Genomic DNA, 20290 nt, shown 5'->3' with positions numbered 1-20290 from the left:
TAAAGTATGAAATTTAAGGAAAAGCTGTCATCTGCCTGTAGGTGGAAGAAGTGGTTAGAACACAGTCTGAGTAAGGCTTCCCCTACCTTAAGAGATAGGCTGAGAGATTCTGAGCTGTTGGGGGAGATGGAAGGCAAAAGAGTCGAAGATGGAGTAATGCTAATTCGAACACTATTCCTAATGATCACGACAGCTAAGGCTTATATATCAACATGCTAGGCTCTGTTCTCTATGAGACAGACATGTTTATATTTATTTACTGAGATTTATTTATATTTATGTGTATTGTCCCATTTAAACCTATAAAGTAACTCTATATAAACCCTCATTTTACAGATGAGGAATTGAGACAAAGAGAGGTTCAGTGAACTCTCTGGTGACTTACCCAAAGTCTCACAGCTAATAAACGGAGCTGAAAGTCGAACCCAATCAACCAGGGTCTGGAGTTTGTGCTTTTAACCTTATCCTATGCATTTGCAAGGGTCTGCCCTTCTGCCTCCTAAGACCAAGTCCCTGTGGCAGAAGCAGACTCTGTCTTTAAGCTGGAGGGTCTTCACATAGACAGTACTTGTGTCCCTTACGTCCAGGTATATTAAAGAGGTGGCCCCCAAGCCATGAAGGAGCAGCAGGCAAGGAGTAGTAACAGACACATGAACATTCCTTCACGGAAAGGGAGAGAGAAGCCCCCACGTTTCTTGTGGTCCCAGAGCAGAGTGAAGAGCACTGAGAGTCCTTGGGCCAGCATACCAGCTGCGGAATAGGACACTGATTCAGCTGAGAAAGAACTGATGGCACAACAGAGAATGGTCAGGGATGCCTCTCATGGAGATCAGATGGAGACCTGGTGACATCTCAGAAGATGACCCCATAGAGCCAGGGACCAGATAGGGCATGTGGTATCTCATCAGACCGTAGCCCAGAGCGGAGGCACAGACAGATGGGGAAGTACAGCTCTCCCTAACACTGCTGTCATGTGCTGGCTGTGTGAACCCTTGCTTCTAGCTTCTAGCATCAGCTCCGAGATCAAGTGACTGGGTTTGGGAAAATAGTGAAATTGACATTGAAGTCTGAAATGTCTGATAAAAAAGATGGCTGCTGCATGTACCTAGACATGATCAGAAGAAGTTTTTGGTATCAGGCAATGGGGGCTTGAGTAAAAGCAAAATGTAGATATAGAAGAAATAAATTTATTTTTCCCCAATAGAGTTCAGGTAATATAAAAATTCGAACCTGCTATAGCCTAAAGGTTTAAATTCTAGACTCCTAGGGAGCAATTTCAGCGAGGACCTATCTTTGGAATACTACCTGATGGCCTCATCCGTGATTTGTCTCCTCTCTGCTCCTTCCTAGAGCCCTCCCAGCAACTGCTGCCTGGCCTTCCTCTACGGGACCCTGGCTCCCTTGGGATCAGAAAACAAGTTTGACTTATCTCTGTGCCCCCAGCAGAGCACTGCATCTGAAATGTATTGATGAGCCTGACTTGAGAAAATATTTACAAAGTGGTGAGCATAGCAACTGGCAATAAATGTAACCTGCTCACCCCACAATGACACCCCCCCCACCCCCGCCCCAAGGATCTGTTAAGTATTAACCCTTTACACTTCACTGCACTTTATCCTTGGATCACAAAGCTGTTTGCCTGGACCCAGGCCTTCCATCTTCATGTTATAATTGCTTTTAAATGAGGACAAATTAACACCATATTTCAGCTTTTACTGGGAACCACTACTGGGGACCTTCTTGTCTCAGGAAGGTCTCTGTGTTTTCCTAAAATTCTGAGTTCCCATAGGAAAATTTGCTTTCTATACTCAGGATCAAGGGAAAGTTCGTCTCTCTCCTTATGACCTAATTGAAGGTGGGAGAGGTATAATCCATCAGGGGTCCATCTGTACTTTAACTTCTAAGAGACTCAACAATCAGAGTTTTGCTCAGCTTATATTTTTGGATATCATGATCGTTTCCTTTTCCTGTTTATTCAGGGACTTGTGCCTTTCCATTTTAATGGTTCAGCACTTCTGTATTGTGTGTTTTCTGTAACTTGCACCAAACTCTTTCTCGGAGCAGGAGGCAGAAATTGAGAAATAAGCAAACTTTCTCAGAGAAGGTCACCTTGGCCCTTATGATTAGAAAGCAATAAACATATCTTCCCCCTTTGCTGAATACTTAGTGGAGTGGGTTGAATAGTGCCCTTTGCCCAAATTTGTGTCTACCTGAACCTCTAAATGTGACCTTATTTGGAAACAAAGTCTTTGTGTATATAATTAATTAGAGACCTTGAGATGAAATAATTCTGGATTTAGGGTGAGCCTAAATCTTTGTCGGAGACAGGAGAGGGAGGTTTAGACACAGGGAGACACAGAAACAGAGGCAGAGATTGGAGTGATCTATAAGCCGTGACACATCAGGAGCCCCCAGAAGCTGGAAGACACAAGGAAGAACCGTCCCCTAGAGCGTTTGCAGGGAACACGACTCTGCCAGCACCTTGATTTTGGGCTTCCGGTCTCCAGAACTGTGAGAGAATAAATTTCGGTTGTTTTAAACCACCCGGTTTATGGTAACTTGTTTTAGCAGTTCTAGGAAACTAACATATGTAGCCGCACAAAAAGCTGTCTGGTATTCCTGCCCGTGTGTGCAGCCACACAAACAATTCCTTGTAGCCAAACCTAAAGAAGGGCCATCTCCTCAGCACCATGGTGGGGCAAGAGAAAACAGGGTCTAGAGTTCCTGTGAGAAAACATCCATGCTTTGCTGCAGACTGGCTCTCTGCTTGTTGATAAACAAACTGATTTTCAATTAAAAAGGATGCAAGAGCTGGAAGCTCCTCTGGCTTTCCAAAAGCTTAGGACTGAATGTGGTAAGAGATAGGTGAGACAGCTCTGTTCAGTGCACAGCCCTAGGAGGGGTCAGCATAGAAGGCAGCAAGGGACTATGACTGCCCAGCAAAGGGACGACGACTGCCCAGCAAGTGCATTTTAAAGCTGGGCGTGAATGCAGCGGGTGTAAGCAATAACATTAACAAGAGTTAATTAACACTTACCTAGTGCTTTCCTTTGGCCGAGTACTAATAAAAGTATATATATTAATTTAACTCTCTAGGCACCACTAGGCAGGGTTAGAGGGTTCCAGCTTGACATTCGCATTTGGGATGCTGTAGACAAAAGGTTAAGAAAATAGAAGATAGATGTGCTCGTGATTGAGCAAAAGGGACAGTATTGGGATGCCGCCATGTCAAGGGCAGCTGGGAAAACTCCTGAGAAAAACATGGAAGACGCGCAGAATCCACACTGCCTCTCTTCTTTCTTTCTCAGTTCATCTTTACTGAGTACCTAGTATGTGTCAGGTGCTATCCTAAGCACTGTGCATACAAATAGGAGGAAGCCTCCAAGGAGAGTCTAGAAGATCGAGGCGAGTACCCAGAGTCTCTGCACACAGAGTGTGAAGCATGGAAGGAAGAGAGAGGGCTAAAGGACAACAGAGGAGGGGCCCTTCATCCATCTCAAGGTGTGGAGAGGCTGCGATGGTGGGGAAGGGGAAGTGAGCAGTCAAGAAAGGCTTCCTAGAGTAGGTGATGGTAAAGGTGAGTTTGGAAAGATGAGCAGGATAACCTAAATGAGTGTTACCCAAACCTGGCCACCCCAAACCAGCACCTGGAGAGCTATTTACAGATTCTGGCACCACTACACATCTACTCACCAGAATCTCTGAGGATGAGACCCAGAATCAGTATTTTTTAAAAGCTCTCCAAGTGATTCTGGTACAGTTGGTCGGCAGATCTGCTTTGAGGAGCCACTGACCAAGGGAGAAAAGGATTGTACACACAGCAACAGATTCACTGGTTAATACCCATTAACCAGGTTTTACTGAGCTCTGACCACGTGGTCCCCCACCCCGCCTCGTGCTAAACATGATGCCACAAATATGAATAATACAATTTGTCCTCAGGGAGCCCATGGTCCAGTGCAGTGGTTCTCAGCCCTCGGTAGACACCGGAATCCCTAGGGAGTTTTTCATAAAAAGGATCCCTGGTCCCCTTTCAAACCAATTAAGTCATAATCTCTGGGGCTGAAGCCCAAGTGATTTTCAAGTCCAGACAAATTTGCGAGCCACTGGCGTAATGAGAGAGGCTTTCAGACAACAAAATATTCTTTTACAGGGTGGTGAAGCAATGACAGAGACACTCATGCAAAAACAGGCATTCTTCCTAGCTGGGGCAGGCGTCCCAGAGGAGAGATTATTGGAGCTGAGTCTAAACGGATGGAGGAGAATTGGTAAGGGTGGAGGCTAGGGAAGAGGCTTTGGGTAGGGAATTTCAAGCAGACAGGACAACATCAGCAAACACACGGGCGAGAAACAGCATGGCATGGACAGGGAGCTATGGGTAGTTCCCGCAGTCCAGGCAGGCTGCGGACACTCCAAAACAGGGCTGGTGGAAGGTGGGGCTGCAGAGGTGGGCAGCGGAGAAAGCTTAGATCCGTGTCAAACACTGGGCTTCATGCCTCATCTTGTGCACAGTGGAGAGTCATTTCAAGATTTTAGGAAGAGCAATGACATGGCAGCTGAGTTTTTTTAAAGATCGCTTTGGATAGTGTGGAGAATAGATCTGAGGGGATAAGACAGGAGCCAGGGAAACCAGGTGGAGACGTGCAGAGGAAGGGAAGAGGCCTGAGCTCAGACAGGGGAGGAGGAAGGAACGGAGGAGGGCTTGCTGATGGACTGGGGATGGGCCTGACAGACAGGAGGATAAAAGCAAGACGCTCAGTTTCGAGCTCAAAGGTGTGGGGAGACAGTGGTACCATGAACTGAGATGGAGAACAAGAACAGGAGCAGATTTCGGCAGGGAGAGATGTCCTCAGTTTTGGTCAGATTCCGTCTGAAGTGCCTGCGGGAACCCCCAGGAGAAACTGTTAGCTGTACGTCTGAAACTAAAGGCAGAAGTTGGGGCTAGAGATATTAACCAGGAAGTTGTCAACAGGTAAGTGGTTGTAGCACCCACGAGTAGACGGGACTACCCAGGGAGATGGTGCATAAGGAGAGCAATGGGCCAAGGATGGATCCCTGGGAAACACTTAAGCATCTCGTGGAAGTAGGAGGAGCCCGAAAGGAGTTAGGAGCAATTGGAGAGAGATGAGGACATTCGGGGGTGTGGAATCATAGAGCCAAGGGAGTGCAGAGTTATAAGGAAAAGGGGGGTCCTGTAGGTTAAAGACTGTAAAATGTCCACTAACTTAGGCAGTTTGTGGACATGAGGACTTTGTCAAGGCAGCTTCGATGGAGTGTTGAGATTTGCCTTGAGAAGCAAATGGGATGTGACTCTTTCCAGAAGTCTAATAAGAAGGAGAAGAGAGTCTGGACATCGAAGGGAACAGAGGGAGTCAAGAAACAGATTTAGAGGGAACACACTGACCTCATCCTTCTCCACCTAAGGCTCTCTCCTGGACACCCCACCTTTCACCTGCCTTTCTTGTTTACCACCACAGCCCCCTCACTTCACGTGGTTTGAACTACCCCCATGAGTACCCCACTGAGTTTCATCACTTTTCAGTTGTTTTTAACCCACTAAATTCTCACTGGATTTTCAACACCTGGTGGCTGCAATTGGGGGAGGGACTAGAAGGTTTGCAGCTTTGGGGTACAGACAGAGGGGGGCAGGAGTATGAGCAGGACTCCAGTCCTCTAGCAGAGCATGGGTATCTGCAATACTTCACTGGTGAGCTCCTGGGAGTTCCCAAGTGTTGTTAACATTTTTCAATCAGTGGACACTCATAGTGGGGCTCAGCTTCCGGCCCAGAGTACTGTGATCCAATGCCCACAGCCACAGATGGGTCCGTAGGTCACTGCCGTTTCCCTAGAAACATTCCCACTGTCAGGGATGCAATCCTGGGGCTGCTTTATTAGGGTTGAGCATACTCCAAATGGTACTCATTGGCATCTCATTCTTTTTCCCAATTGCTGAAAGCTCACTGGTGGTGGGAATACGCAACCCAACCCAAGCCCCTCTCCCATGGTGGTGGTGATGGTGGTGGTGGTGGTGGTGGTGGTGGTATGCCTACAAGCTCCTGCCCTTAGCCCAGCCTACTTTCTCAGTCACTCCACCAGAGAAACAGCTTGGGGGAGAGATCAGGGAAAAGGGCCTTCATGTGGAAACTTTAAGCAAAGGTCAATCATTTCCCTATTAAGAAGAGAGGGCTGAGGTGGTCTAAAGGACTCCCAAGGGGAAGCCATGGCTGTAGGAGGAAAGAAGGATGTCATGCAGTCAATAGCTCTGTCTCACATAGACGGCAACATACGCAATAGTCTCCAGACAGGTAGGCTGGAAGCAGGTTGGGATCCTGTGGCTGGCAGCTGTTGGGTTCTTCCAACTCAGCTGTCCAAGGTCATTTCCATATGCAAGTCTCAATAAATCTACTATCATTTCCTTGGCAAGTCCGAATAAATCTATGAGAGAGACATTGCTTGCTCTCTTGTACTTAAGTGTAGGTGTAGAGGAATAGAGGACAGTAGCAGGCAACGACAGGTTCTGGGAAGGTTAGAAGCAGTCAAAAAATGTACAGAATAATTCCCTTCTGCTCCTGAGGATCCCTGTGGAAGTATATCCCATTCCCATCCATGTAGCTCAAGAAATCCCAAAGGCATGGGGACATTCCTTATTTCTCTGATCGAAGGTTCGATGGAGAAGCTTGAACCCAATCTACAGGAAGATTACGGTATGTCTTGTGAATTTTGGTAATCACGGGTATATCTGTAAGCTAGGACCATGAAACACCTAATGTCAGAGAAGCTGAGGACCTGGGAGCATGAAGTAAGCTTGGAGCTACCTGGTCAAACTTTCTCATTTCAAAAGAGGACACTAAGGTCGGGAAAGAAGTCCTCGTGGTGGCCAGGGATGGGGGTGAGGACGAGCCATGGCTAAGCACCTCAGAGTCAGCCTCCTGTCTGCAACATGTAGTATATTTTGGGGTTGAGAGTCCATTCTAGCATGGTAAATAAGACTCTGGTTGACCCATGGGAAGGAGGATTTAGTCCCATCTTTTCTTTTTGTTGTTTGTTTTTTCCCCACAAAACTCCAAGAAACCCATCCACACGGGGGCACCCTACCTCTTGGGGTATGTTCCATGCCATGTAGACATGACTTTTAAATTCATCCATCCAGACTTCGGCCACCCTGAGGGCATTCCTGCGGACGTGGGCGGTGAGGTCTTCAGTGTAGGGCTTGTGGGCCCGCTCAATGTGGGCAATCCGGGAGCAGGGCAGCACCTCCACGCTCCCACCACACTGCCACACCTACAAAACACACAGAGCCACCCATCAGTGCCCAGACCCAACATAAGCACAGACGAATCCAGCTCTCTTCACCTACTCTCTCCAGACCTTCTCTCTACTGCTGCTGAAGGGGGTTATTGAGTCATTAATTCGTGTCTTGTTTCTTGTTGCTGTGGATTTGCCAGCAAATAATTAATGCACCTTCTCTCTCCATCCCTTTCACTCCCCTAAAGAAGAGACTAGACATTTTGTGACCAAAGATCTGGGTTCTTTTTGCCCCAAATGAGAAATTAACAAAACCTTTGATAATGAGCTCTGCAGCAGTGCATGACATGGAGATGACCAGCAGGGACTGCCAGCAGAGATGTCATCTGTACACGGAATACATGGGCCTGGACAAGAATTAGTGATCACCCTGGGGAGAGAGCAGGTACCTTCTCCTACTCCATTTTACCTGGGCCTTGAGTTCTGCTGGAACCCAAAGGAAGGAGAGCCGCAAAGAAGGGTGATATTAAGCTTCTCAATGACCTTGGTGAGTAGGAGTTTGAACTAGATGCAATTTGATTTTGAAAAAAAAAAATTAAATGACCTTGCATTCTGAGCATTGAGGAACAGTATTTTGGAGCTCTTGCCACAATCATTCCAGCCAGTTTGAACTTTCAATGTTCTGGAACACATATATCCTTTTGTGCCCTGGGGCTTTTGCCCATTCTGTTTGTAATTTTTGAATGCTCTCTCCACTCCTTCTCCAACTGAGAAAAATAGAACCTCTCAAGACCTGGGCCACATGAGCCCTCTGTTGTGGGGTCTTTGCTCAGTCTTGGGGCAGAGCCAATTGCTTCCTCCTCTAGCCCTCAAGGCTCTTGGTATCACAACTTATCTGCTGATAGGTCAGTCTCCCACCCTCCCTCACTCTGTGTCCCTAGAGGGCAGAAGCCATATCTCATTCATTTCTCATCTCCAGCACCTATGATGACGCCTGGTATACATAGGTACTTTGTAAGTACTTGTTGATTAAATAAATAAAAGATTGATGCTTAATCAATCAATAAATGGTTGATATTAATAAATGTGGGATGAATGTGAGATACCTGGTCAGCTGATGAATGAGGCTTTTGAGAGACAGCAGTGGTCATTTGTCAGGTGTTGTCAGCTGGACAATTTGGCAGATAATGTTCAAACTTATAACATGTACTCATCAATAACCATAAGTCTTCATCCAAGATAGGGTCAGTTTTGGATTTAGCTTAATTTTCCCATATTAGGTAGGAAGAGAATGCCTTCTCTTCCACTAGTCTATTCACACCAGTTGATTCCTACAGGCTGTTAAGAGTTGGAAGGCAATTTACTGATTTACCACTTTCTAAGCTTGTCTTGCACTTAGCATATTATTTCGGGCCAACAGAAAGGAAATATGTATCCCCACTGAGCATCCACTATATGCCAGGTCCTGGACTGTGCTTGTGGGAAGGCAATATAGCACGGCACTTATAGCAAAGGGTTTGGGATCAGACTACTTGGGTTCAAATCCTGGCTGTTTCTTACTACCTATGTGACCATGAATAAGTCCCTTGATCTCACTGTGCCTCAGATTCCTCATCTCTAACAGGGATCCTAAAAGTACCTATTTTATAAAATTGACGAGCAGATTAAAGTTATTATATGCAAAGTGCTTAGAAAAATGTCTGGCACATAGTAGGCACTCGTAATTATACAAATTATACAGCAGACTCTTCAGAATACCCTATGAGTTGGTTATTACTGTCTCTAATTCCAAATGAAGACGCTGAGACTAAAGGCTGTCCCTTGCCCAAGACCACACAGCTGATTCTGAAGACAAAAGGATCTGTCTGACACCCACGCCATGCTCCCTTAGGGTGACCCCGCTTTGAAAGTACTTCCTACACCCGGGACAGTCCTGACGATCAGGAGTGGGAGCCCTGGAAGGGCCCAGACTGTGCTACTTCACTTCCCTGACCTACACATTCTGGGAATCATGCTGCTTTCCAATTCACTTTGCTCAGATTTTCAATGGAAGTCTGTGAATATGTTCTTGACAACAGAAAGAGTCAGGGTGATTATATTTTTTTGTAACTGGAACCGGAGGCTATTACTTGACATATTTCAGCAACACAACACAGAACGTGATTCATAACAAAGCTCTTTTTATTACGAGGCCTATTTCTCAGTCAGTTCACCATTTCACCTTAGAATGGATGATTCTGCTAGTTGTAACCAGAAGGGTGGCGGCCGCCCCTCCCATCAGGCCCTTAGCCACACAGTAAAAGGAATGGAGTGGATTCAGGTGGAAACAGTGAAAGGAGTGGAGTGGATTCACCTGGAGCTCTCGCATCCTCTCCCCTTACTCGCCCTGCTGCCACCCCCCTCGTGTAGACCAAGTCACGTCTCATCCGAACTCTGCGACAGCCTGGACACACATGATTCCCTCTGCCTTCCTCCTCCAGCCTCCCCCATGCAGCCGCCAGGGGAGCACTTTGAAGGTGGTGGCTGCATTGTGTGTCTCCTGCACCTGCCCTGACCAGCTCAGCCCGAGGCTCCTCGGGGCCTGGCCCCTGCCCACCCATGCAGCCTCCTGCTTGCTTTCCCACGCACTTTGTGCTGCAGCCATGCTGAAATGCTTTTACTTCTTTCAGCGTGCCAGGTTTTTCTCTCACCTCTGGACTTCTACACATGCAGTTACATGCCCCACCTCCGCCTCGCTTCCCTGACTCATCCTTGGGTGTCAGTTCAGTGGATACCACGGTACCCCCTTCAACTAGGTTAGCCTATCGTGCTCTGTGGTCCCTGCCCCGTCGTTCCCCATCATAGACCTCTTGTACTTGGTGTTTAATTATCTCCTTCTCTCTTCAAAATGTTCTCAAGCTCTTCACCAGATTCTACTGTAGATATGTGCTAAATGGTGCCTAGGACAGATCGCGGGTTTCCAGCAGAGGTGGGCGGCTGCCTGGTGGGAGCAGCGCATAGTGTTTTAAAGCACAGCTTTGGAGTCAGCAGGAACTGGATTCCAATGTTTCACCTTCGCCACCTGCTGTTGTCACCTTTGGAAGGTTACTTCTCTCCAGCCTAATGTCACCCAGAGGAAAGCTGATGGAGTGCGGATATCTATTAACCCTGTGCATGCCTCAGTGTGAGCACTGTATGGTGGCAGTTAAGAGGGTGGGGACAGGACATCAGCGTCAATTCTGGCCCTGCTATGTGCCGGCAGAATGGCGACTTTAGGCTACTTACCCTCTTGTCTACGGAACGCATGTACCTGGTTCCTGTACTGGTCTGTGGGCTGGGGAAGCTCATGTCATAGTGCTAGGACACTGTCAGCCCTCAGTCTGTGCCCACTGTTATTGCTTTATAGTAACCGTTACAATTGCTACTGTTTGGCTAATCCTGTACATCCACCTTCAGGGAGCAGAGGACTCCCATGTCTGGCTGAAGCCCACAGATGGGGGCACTTGTGAACCTAGCAATCACCTCCAGTCTCCTCTCTTCTGTGAAAAGGAACTCATCTATGGGGAGGGTCATGGCACCTGCCTTGGATACAGCCTTTGGGTTCCTGGCAGCTTTCAGCATGTTTACCCTGCCACGTCTGGACCCTGCCCAATGATACCGAAATAAACCAGAGAAAGGCTATGCTGTCCCCTCCCTGGGTGATGAGCAGCTCTGCTGACCAATGGCTTGACATAGATACTCAAAAGTCTCAAAAGACTGCTGATCTCAGAGACCCTCTCATGGATAATAGACAAAGGATAGGAAAGGAAATCACTGGCATTTGGACTTCCTGGAGGATGACGTCAGGAAACTTCCATGGAGGCTTGGGAGGGGCAGGGGACAGGAAGTGAGAGAAAGGGTGCTGGGCCTGGGACACGAGTCGTAGCTGGCATGAGGTTGGAAGACCCAAAGCGGATGGGGGCTACAGACAACAGGGACTGTGCCAGAGAAAAAAGGTCACGAATGGAGGGCAAAGGTGTATGACAGAACGATGGCCTAGCATGGGGAGTTCTAGCAGGTGGGAATGCCAAGAGGAGAGAAGGCAGGGGAAGTGGGTACCAAAGGGGTGACTGAAAAATGAAGACCAAGAGTCAGTAACCGAGAAGGCAGGTGAGGTCACAGGGCGCAGGAAACTGCCAAGGGGCAGAGCTTCATTGTCACATAGAGTGCGTGGGAGCCAAGCTCACTATGACAACTGAGGCACACGTTAGTCTTCCAGGCACCGAGGACCTCGGATGGCATGTCAGCCCTGGGCTGCACCTTGTGGCTTCTGGATGGGCGCTGGTCAACATGTTTCCTGACCACACCAAGTTTCTCCCTGTCTCCGTGCCTTTGCACCTGCTTTCATCTTTCTGGAATAATTTCCCCCCACTTGTTACCCAGCTCAAATATTACCTTCCTTGACCACCCAGTCTAAATTAGATCCCCTCTGAATACTTCTAGTGCCCCATCCTTTTGCTTAACAACACGTATTCACAATACTTCTGTTTATGTATGTGTTCTTTCAATGTCTGCCTTCTGCTAGACTGTAAGCATCAGGAAGAAAAGGATCACATTGTACGCACCAGCATTGGACAGCTATATATATCCCATAATTGTTATCTGAATGAGTGATTCCAGCCATCCGAAGAGTCCTGGGCTTTAACTATGGAGAGAGGAGGTTTAACTCGCTCAGCGAGACCCCTAATAAAGGCCATAAACATAAAATGTGCCCAGATTTTACTGAACACAATGATTTCCTTCAAACTCAAGCTGTTTTTCAGCAAAGTTCTGACATTTAAGTGTGTATTGCTGCAACCGAAAAGAATTACTTTGGCTGCAGAGCTTAAATTAATGCTGTAAAACCTGGGAAGTCGTCAGCGGAGCACCGGCCCACAGAGTAACTGCTGGGCCTGCCCTCAGATGTGACCGAAAACCTGAAGCAGACTGTAAACAAGTTACCCAGGCAAAGTAGAATCCCACTTGCCATCAGCGCTTCCCAGAGAGCCCTAATTCTATGATTGTTTCTGAAAAGGTTTGAAGTATCCACTTGGGAGCTACAAGAAATCATGCAGGTCTTGGGGGCTGGTGGAGAGGGTTTAAATGTTGCCTCTAACGCACATCAGTCTTTGATTTGGATCTGTCTTTGGATGTCAGTTGCCTTTTTATTGGCAACAATGACAGCTTGGGAGGTTTAAAAGAGATGCTGTATGAAAAGTGGGTTCTTACTGAGGGTCGGGTTCCTTTCCCTCCCAGGACGGGGAGCCGCTCGTACAAGGTCAGGGTCAGAAGAGTGGATTTACGTCCTCTCTTGGCCACTTACATAAATAAGCTGGTTTCTCTCCCAAGCCTCAAAGTCTCCCAGTTGCCAAATAGGGGAGCTGGACTCCATGACGTGTAGATCCCTTCTCTTCTACTTCTTTCATTGTGTGATTCTAAGTTTTCTTGCCAGTACCGCAAATGATGCCCAGTACTTGAGACACAACTGGCAGAGTTGTGAATTGGGAGTCATAAAACAGGGCGACACTGGAGGTAAGGCAACGGGATACACTGTGACCATGTCTCATACTCAGGCTTGTGGTCCCGCTATATTCTATGGCAGGAAGAGCAAATCACACTCCTGTGTTAAATCATTCACTTGTCAATGTCCTTCTGAAGCACTGTGTTGAGAAGGATTCTGAGGCTCTCTCCAGGCTTGGTGAAAAAACATGCCATCATTTATTAGTAATGTTTATTGTGGGTAAAGGATTGGGGATGGTGGTACCTCAGTCTTTACTTCATAGCCACTGTCCACAGCTTAATATCTCAAATCCTTTCTAGCTTTTATATCCTTATGACTTTTAATGAGCTCTTTGCTCTTGGCAAAACGTACCTGCTCAAGAAACCTTAGTCCAGTGGGAAAGTCTCCTTTCTGCTCTCTATCCATCCCAAGCCAGCCTGGCCCAGTTCCTCCAAGCTCCTGAAACACAGGATGTGTACCACTCATGTGGCCCTTATTTCTTGGCTCATGTTGTTAATTATCTTTTTATATGTAGCTGTCTCACCTAATTTGGCTGTGAAATGCTTGGACAAGAATAGAAAGTCAAACCAGGCAGGCTGGAGGGAGGAAGACGAGGCTGGAGGCTGAGGCTGAAGCCTGACAACAGCCAGCAGACCAGAAAGTCATTCTCAGAGTGGCTGTAGGGTCAGACATGCAGGCAAACAGAGACACGGGCCAGGGCTGGGCAGGACACTCATCCTCCGGGCGTCCTTCAGTTCTGTGTCCCGGGCTCCTCATTCATCTCACCCTAGTCCTGGTTGTGCGTGGGCAAGGGAGGGGAAGAGAGGTCAAATGTGGGCACGGCTAAGACAACAGCCAGGGGCCATTAGCAAGTCAGGGAACAGGGTGGGAGGTAGAGGGAGCTGGGATGGGGACAACGTAAATCACGGAGTCAGCCTCCTTCCAAAGCGCATCTCTCCCCCACACACGCAACCTTTAGTCTCCAGAGAAAGATCACACTCCTTTCCATGACTTGCAAGACCTCTGAGCGCTGGCCCTTCCTATTCACTGCAGTTTCATCGTCACCCTCCACTGCCCAGTTACCCCAACTTCTCTTAGTTCCCAGGGCAGACTATCTTCTTGGTTTTCTGCCCCACAGGCCATGTCATTCCCTTTACTGGAATTTTCCTCTCCTCCTCCTCCATCACTTACATTTATGTGCCTGGCTAATTCCTACCTACTTTCCCTGGCTGCCCTAAACGTGATTAAATGCTTCAGCTATGCATGGCCACAAGCACCTGTGCTCCCACTTGTACAGGACTCATGACAGCTGTGCATGTGTGTAAAATGCATATGTACAGTTTCAAGATGTATAATACAAGGGACAACTGTTTGCTTACCACCTGCTCAAGAAACCGTACATTGGCAAGAACTTAGAAATTTCTGCGTGTTCCTCCTTACCCCCCAAATAATCCACTGTCCTGAATTTTGTTAATAATTTCCTTGCTATCAACTTAAACTACCTGTTTAGTTTTGAATGCTACCTGGTTTTGAATGCGATATAAATGGAAGCATATTGTCTGCATTCTGCAACTTGCTTCTTGCTTCATTTATTTTCATCACCATCGTGTTCCGTTGTATAAACATACAGCAGTTTATGTAGTGATTCTCCTGTTGGTCGACAGTCTGGGTGTTTCCAGTGTTATGAATAGTGAGTGCTTCTTGGAACAATTTTACAGAGTCCCTTGCTGCCCGAGAGCAGGCGCCTCTCAGTGTGTTTACACTGCAGTGGAATTTCTGAGGCAAAGGTTATACACACAGTCAACTTGCCCAGGAAAAGTGAAACTCTTCCAAAGTTAGTTCCCAAGTTCCACTCCCACCAGCACGGATGAGCACTCATGTTGCTTCACAATCTTGCCAACATTTAGCCTTGTCCAGCGTTTTAATTTTTGCCCCTCTGATGGGTATGAAATTCACTCTCACTGTAGTTTTCATTTGCAACTCCCTGATTACCAGTGAGACGGAGCTGTTTTTCCTGTTTATGGGCTCGCAGTGCCAGACTGTGAGAGAAGGCCCCTGGCCAGCTCGGTCCAGTTAAGGAATCTCCAGTGCCTAAGGAGGACCTGGCACATAATAGGTGCTTGATAAATTCTTACTGTATGAATGAAGGGTCGAACGTTGGGCTTTGCTTCTGAGTTATCCCCAGTGTACTTTACTTGGTGCTGTCCCAGGTTTCCGAGGGGAGATATTTCGTTATTTTGAAGTATAAAGAAACATTTTAAAAGTCTGACAATGCTTATTCTTCTATCAGACCCCACAGAAAAACACTCCCTGGGGATTTAGTTTCCCAAGCCCTCCTCTTACAATAAACACTGCCAAAGAGTCTCTGGACAGAATTGCTGCTTGAAAAAAAAATGATGCTTTTTCTTGGAAGGTGTCTCTGAGAGAGTCTGATTTTGAATCCACTCTAAGAAGCACTTAAGGCAGTTTACCTGTTTGAAAGGGATTCTTCATAACTATCAGAAAACAGCAGGAGGGGTCACCGGGCAGAATTCCAAGGAGAGACCAGCTGGGCTGGAATGTCTGGAAGCTCTTCATGAAGAAAAAGTTAAAAAGCTGTTTTGCAGGGACTTGAGATTAGCTGAAATACCTGTTTACCTACAGGAAATCCAGGGGCAGCAATGGCCCCAAACTCAGCACACTAGCCCATCACATATAGGCGACCCAGCTTTTCCTCGGACCCGAAGGCTCTGACTATAAAGACTGGGGCCGTGGGACCGTTTTCTCCTGGGAGTTTCATGAGGATAGCCTGGCTAACATGTGGTCACTGACATGACAAGCCATCTTTCAATGGTTCCAACCAAGGAGAGTTTATTCATGGTTACCTCAAATCTCATATTAGCCAAAAGGCCTTATTAATATTGTCCAAACTCAGGCTAGGTTGGACTCAAGACAAAAAGGATGAAAGGGAAGAAGTCAGGCCTGGGGACATCCGGGCTTGGGGAAGCAGAGACAGGAGTTGGGTGGTCTCGGACGGCATGGCAGACCCCTGCTGCTCAGTAATATCTGGTGCTCCTCTATACTTCCCAGACTCCCTTGCAGTCAGGAGGGACCAGGTGAAAGCTCAGACCAATGGAATCAGAGAGGAAATGACAGCTGTCACTTCCTGGCCAAGGTGGGTAAGTATCCATTGTGGGAAGCCTGTGAGTACTTCTTCACTTTTCCTCCCAGTCTGCTGGATGTTTAAAGCCAGGATCGCCTTGAAGTTCGAAGATGAGGAATCCACAAGAGAAGCAACCTGAGCCCCTCAATTACCACTTGGAGAACAGCTGCCCAGGAGAGCCTCCCACCCTTCGGGGGGCTATGAAGGAAGCAGGGAATAAACTTGTCCTTAAGCCTCTGAGTTTTGGGGCTGCTGTTATAATTTCCCGGATTAATATAGTCTGCCAAGTGTGTAAAGAGGCAAGGTGACCAGAGAAGCTTGGGCTGGGGCCCTGTTGCACCGGTAACCAGAGGTTTAGTCTCTTGGGTGAGACTTTGGGGCAGAAGGTTCCAGGCACGGGAGAGATTGCCCCTCAGCCTCCCGAGTCCTTTCAGAGCAGGACCCCACTAGAGGCTGCACGTACAGAGAGATTAAGTTCCCAGGGGTAAGAAAGGGAGCTAACAGGGGTAAGAAGGGGGTTAGGACCCTTTGAAAACAGGCTGCAGGTTAGAGTCTGGTTCAAGTTCAGAACCAGAGCAGAGGTCAGAAAACCAAGGGAAAAAGTCAGCAGAGTGGGAGAGGAAAAGGCCAGGACTTGGAGATCACGAATGGCTCAGGATACCTCCGAGACCCACAGACGGCAGTGCAGCTCATCCCAGAAGGAGCCAGTGAGGACGCTTCCAGCCCTGGTCAGGTGACACAGTCTAGGCAGGGCTGACCTTCACAGCCCGCCACTGCACGAGGTCAGGAAAGCTGGTTACTCCCAGTACAGGCCCTTCTACAGTCAGCACGATGGGAGCCCCAAGCTCAGAGGCAGAAGTATTGGCCAAGTTCCAAATCAGGGTCCCACTGACATGTGTGCTGTCTACTCTAATTGCATCTTTGTTTTTAACTGAGATCTCTGGCTCCTTTGCCATCACTGGTGCTGCCAGAGAATGATAACGAGCTTGAATGTCACAGGGACTCAGGGAGCAATTTTCTGAAATCCTAATAAAACCCTTCCCACCCCTAGTCTGAGAGTCATTTTTATCAGATAACTTGGCCCATCCATTTCCTCAGAAATGTACATGCACAGCCCTCTCTGGTGAGTCAAGTCCCTTTGAATGGCTGTGAGTGCCTTCCCCTTGTGGATGTGCTCAGAAAATGTAGCTCTATCCAGCTGCTATTCAGAGCTGATCCCCTGGACTGTCTTTAATTTATACTTTGCTATATGAAGATGAACCACTTCCATTTAAAAGATTTCCTTTTTGATGTCTTTAATCATTGGCTGTTTCTTTCCTCTCTCAGAAGCTTAATCTAATCAGAAACAAATCACACATATGTGAAGGGTTCATTAGCATGTTTCAATCAAATTCAAATCATCCATACCAGATGCCCCCTCCAAAAAAGGTGACAATGACCCAAAAGAAGACTCTTTGGACTAACGTTAAGTCAGGAAGATCCTTTCTAAAATGCAAGACAACCAGGAATCACTGGAAGAAAGAATAAACTCGGTCACCCCCAGCACAGCGGGGGCCATCTGACAGATGACAGGTGACCCATGTGTTACTAAGATGGCATAGCTGGCACAGACATTAGAGGAAGACATGTGTCTGGCCCCAGCATTCTACCCACATTCGGATTTGTGGGCCCCTTAAGGTTATCATTCAGATGATAAAAATGAATCTGAGATGCTGAACATTCTTTCACTCAGAAATGATATTTGTTCTAAGGAGCATTCCTCTTACTCCATTGGAATTCAAATTAAGAAAGCTGGTGGCTGGGTCTTTGCTTAAAGAGATTTGCCCTTTTCATACACATCGAAATGAATTGTTAGCTTGGGTATCATCTCTGAAAGGCACCTACAGAAAACTCACATTAAAACCGGGATTTACAAAAGAGATCAGCATGTAGTCCAGTGAACTGAAGCGGACCTCACAGATTACCTCTCAGCATTTCCCAGGTGAGCAAACTGAGGTTCAAGGTCACATGATAATTTAGAAGCAGAGTAGGGAATGTATCCAAGACTTCTGTCTCTTGGGAGACAGGAGGTCACTGTGGTTCTGAGCACAGGCTCGGGGCTTAAACAGTCTTGGTATCAAATCCTACATGTCCCGTTGGCTGGGTTGGTGACTTTAGGCAATTTATCTCACCTTCTAACATTCAGCTTCCTTGTCTGTGAAATGGAAAGAGATATGACACGTTGAAAATATAGTTGTTTTGAGAATTAAATGAGGTAATGTACACAGAGGGTTTATTGCAACATCCAGCACAAGTTCAGAGCCTATAAGTATTAGGTATGATTACTGTTACTGTAAGAAGCCATGGATGGTAAGACTCACCATTGCTATAAGAGCTTTTCAGGCAGGCGGAAGTACTACATTCCTCTGAGCTCAGTATTTATATATCCAACTGCCTACATGTCACCCCCACTTGCGTGTCTCTCAGGCATCATAGGCTTATATTGTCCAAAACCAAGTTATTTCCTTCCCTGCCTCTCCACCTGTCCCTTGGTCTTCCTCTCAGCTACCTAATAGCCCAAGCCTGAAACCTACATAAATAAGTATGTAATTCATCCATAATTATGTCCTCTTTCTCCCCCTCCACATCCAATAACACATCAGCAAATGCAGTCAGTTCCACCCCCTAAATATAGCTTCAATGTCATGACATCTCTCAGTCTGCACAGCCAACATCCTGGCCCCAGCCACCATTATCGTTGTGTAGACAAGTCTATCAACAGCCTCCTAACAAGTCTCTTTGCTCTAATCCTTACTGCTTTCCAATCCATCTTCTAAAATTATGAGTCAGATCATGCCCCTTCTCTGCTTTAATTCAATTCAACAATTATTTATTGAGCACTTACTATGTGCCAGGCACTACTGTATGCAATGGGGATTTTGTCACTGAACAAAACCCACAAAATCCCTGACTTTCTGGAAATTATATTCTATGTTTTCCATCGTAGCGCTTGCTATGGACTAAATTGTGCCCCCCCCTCTCCCCACCCAAATTCATATGTTGAAGCCCTAACCTCCAATGGAGACAGAGCCTTTAAGGATGTGAGTTAGGTTAAAGGAGGTCATAAGGGTGGAGCCCTGATCAGACACAACTGGCATCCTGATAAGAAAGGGAAGAGAAACCAGAGCCCTCTCTCTACCACGTAAGGACACAGTAAGAAGGTGGCCGTCTGCAAGCCAGGAAGAGGGCTCTCACCAGAACCTGACCACGCTGGCATCCTGATTCCAGACTTCCAGCCTCTAGAACTGTGAGAAAATGAAGTTCTGTTGTTTAGGCCACCCAGCCTATATTGTTTTGTTATGGCAGCCCCAGTTGACTAATACAGCACTCACTGCAATTTGTAACTATATGTCTACTTTTTTGTTCTCTTATCAGCAGTCTGTCCCACTATACCATTAGTTCCAAGAGGGAAAGATCTGTGTTTACTTTTGAAACATTTTGTATGCCCCATACTAAACATTGTATGCCCAATGTCACATATGGTAGGCACCTAACAAATAATGTGAAATGAATGAACTGCATTAAATGTACACGTAAAATTATAAGTTGAGGGACCATATGTCCCAGTTTACCTGTGACAATATTGGTTTATACCTGTTACTCCAGTGCAATTATTAGTAGTCCCCCTTTCACTCTCAAAAGTGTTCTGGTTTGGATAATAAATTGTAATTTATTTATATATTTATATATGCCAAATTATAAGGCAAACCTGATTTCAGAAACATTGAAATCCAAAATAAATATCTGTCTTGAAATCACGGTATCACTAGTGTATTTTCTTCCCCACTCCATGATTTCTTTACATGACAACAATTCCAGCACAGTGAGAATTATGCAAAGCATCGAGACCGTGCCTCACCGAGGAGCAGGATTTGAAGCGGGCATAATGAATAAAGTAGGCACAGGGCACTCAGCCCTGCACCACTGCTGGGCACTGCACCAAGGAGAGAAAGGGACCGGGGACCTGTCCCTTGTACTTTCCCAAACTAGACAGACTGCACAGGACCTAAAGGAGTAAATGTTGTTCCCTAGGGTAGTCTACACCAGGGTTAACTCTTTATTTTCAGCACTGACTTTATATTCCGGCAAGCATTGCTTGATAGAAAAACTTGCGTGTAGGGACAATTCCTGTAAGGCATCACCCACTAGCACTGGGAACATTTCCTCACTGCGATCCTGCACCTTGAATCACTTTACACAGTAAAGAACATTTGTAACAGGAGTAGAAGTCTCTGTATTCCCCTTCTGCAATTTCAAATTTATAATCTCAGGTCTTGTCAAAAGAAAACCGACGTCTAAATGATGGTGATGATGATGATGACAGGAGGAGAGGGGGAGGGGCCTATGCTTAATTTCTATCAGTCATT

The 20290-nt window shown here is 46.7% G+C and overlaps 1 protein-coding gene across 1 annotated transcript in view; it reads right to left on the bottom strand.

Annotated features, from left to right (window-relative positions):
• The window catches only part of GALNT18 (polypeptide N-acetylgalactosaminyltransferase 18), a 323682-nt gene that overhangs the window by 47679 nt on the left and 255713 nt on the right, over window positions 1-20290 (bottom strand). The window contains exon 7 of the mRNA XM_081062141.1: window positions 7096-7281. Coding sequence (XP_080918267.1) covers window positions 7096-7281 — 186 coding nt within the window. The remainder of the gene's footprint in view (window positions 1-7095; window positions 7282-20290) is intronic.

Source organism: Rhinolophus hipposideros (assembly GCF_964194185.1).
Source record: "Rhinolophus hipposideros genome assembly, chromosome: 10".
Taxonomy (NCBI): Eukaryota; Metazoa; Chordata; class Mammalia; order Chiroptera; family Rhinolophidae; genus Rhinolophus; species Rhinolophus hipposideros.
Note: the sequence above shows the minus strand (reverse complement) of the source record. Positions and strands in the feature narration are given on the sequence as shown.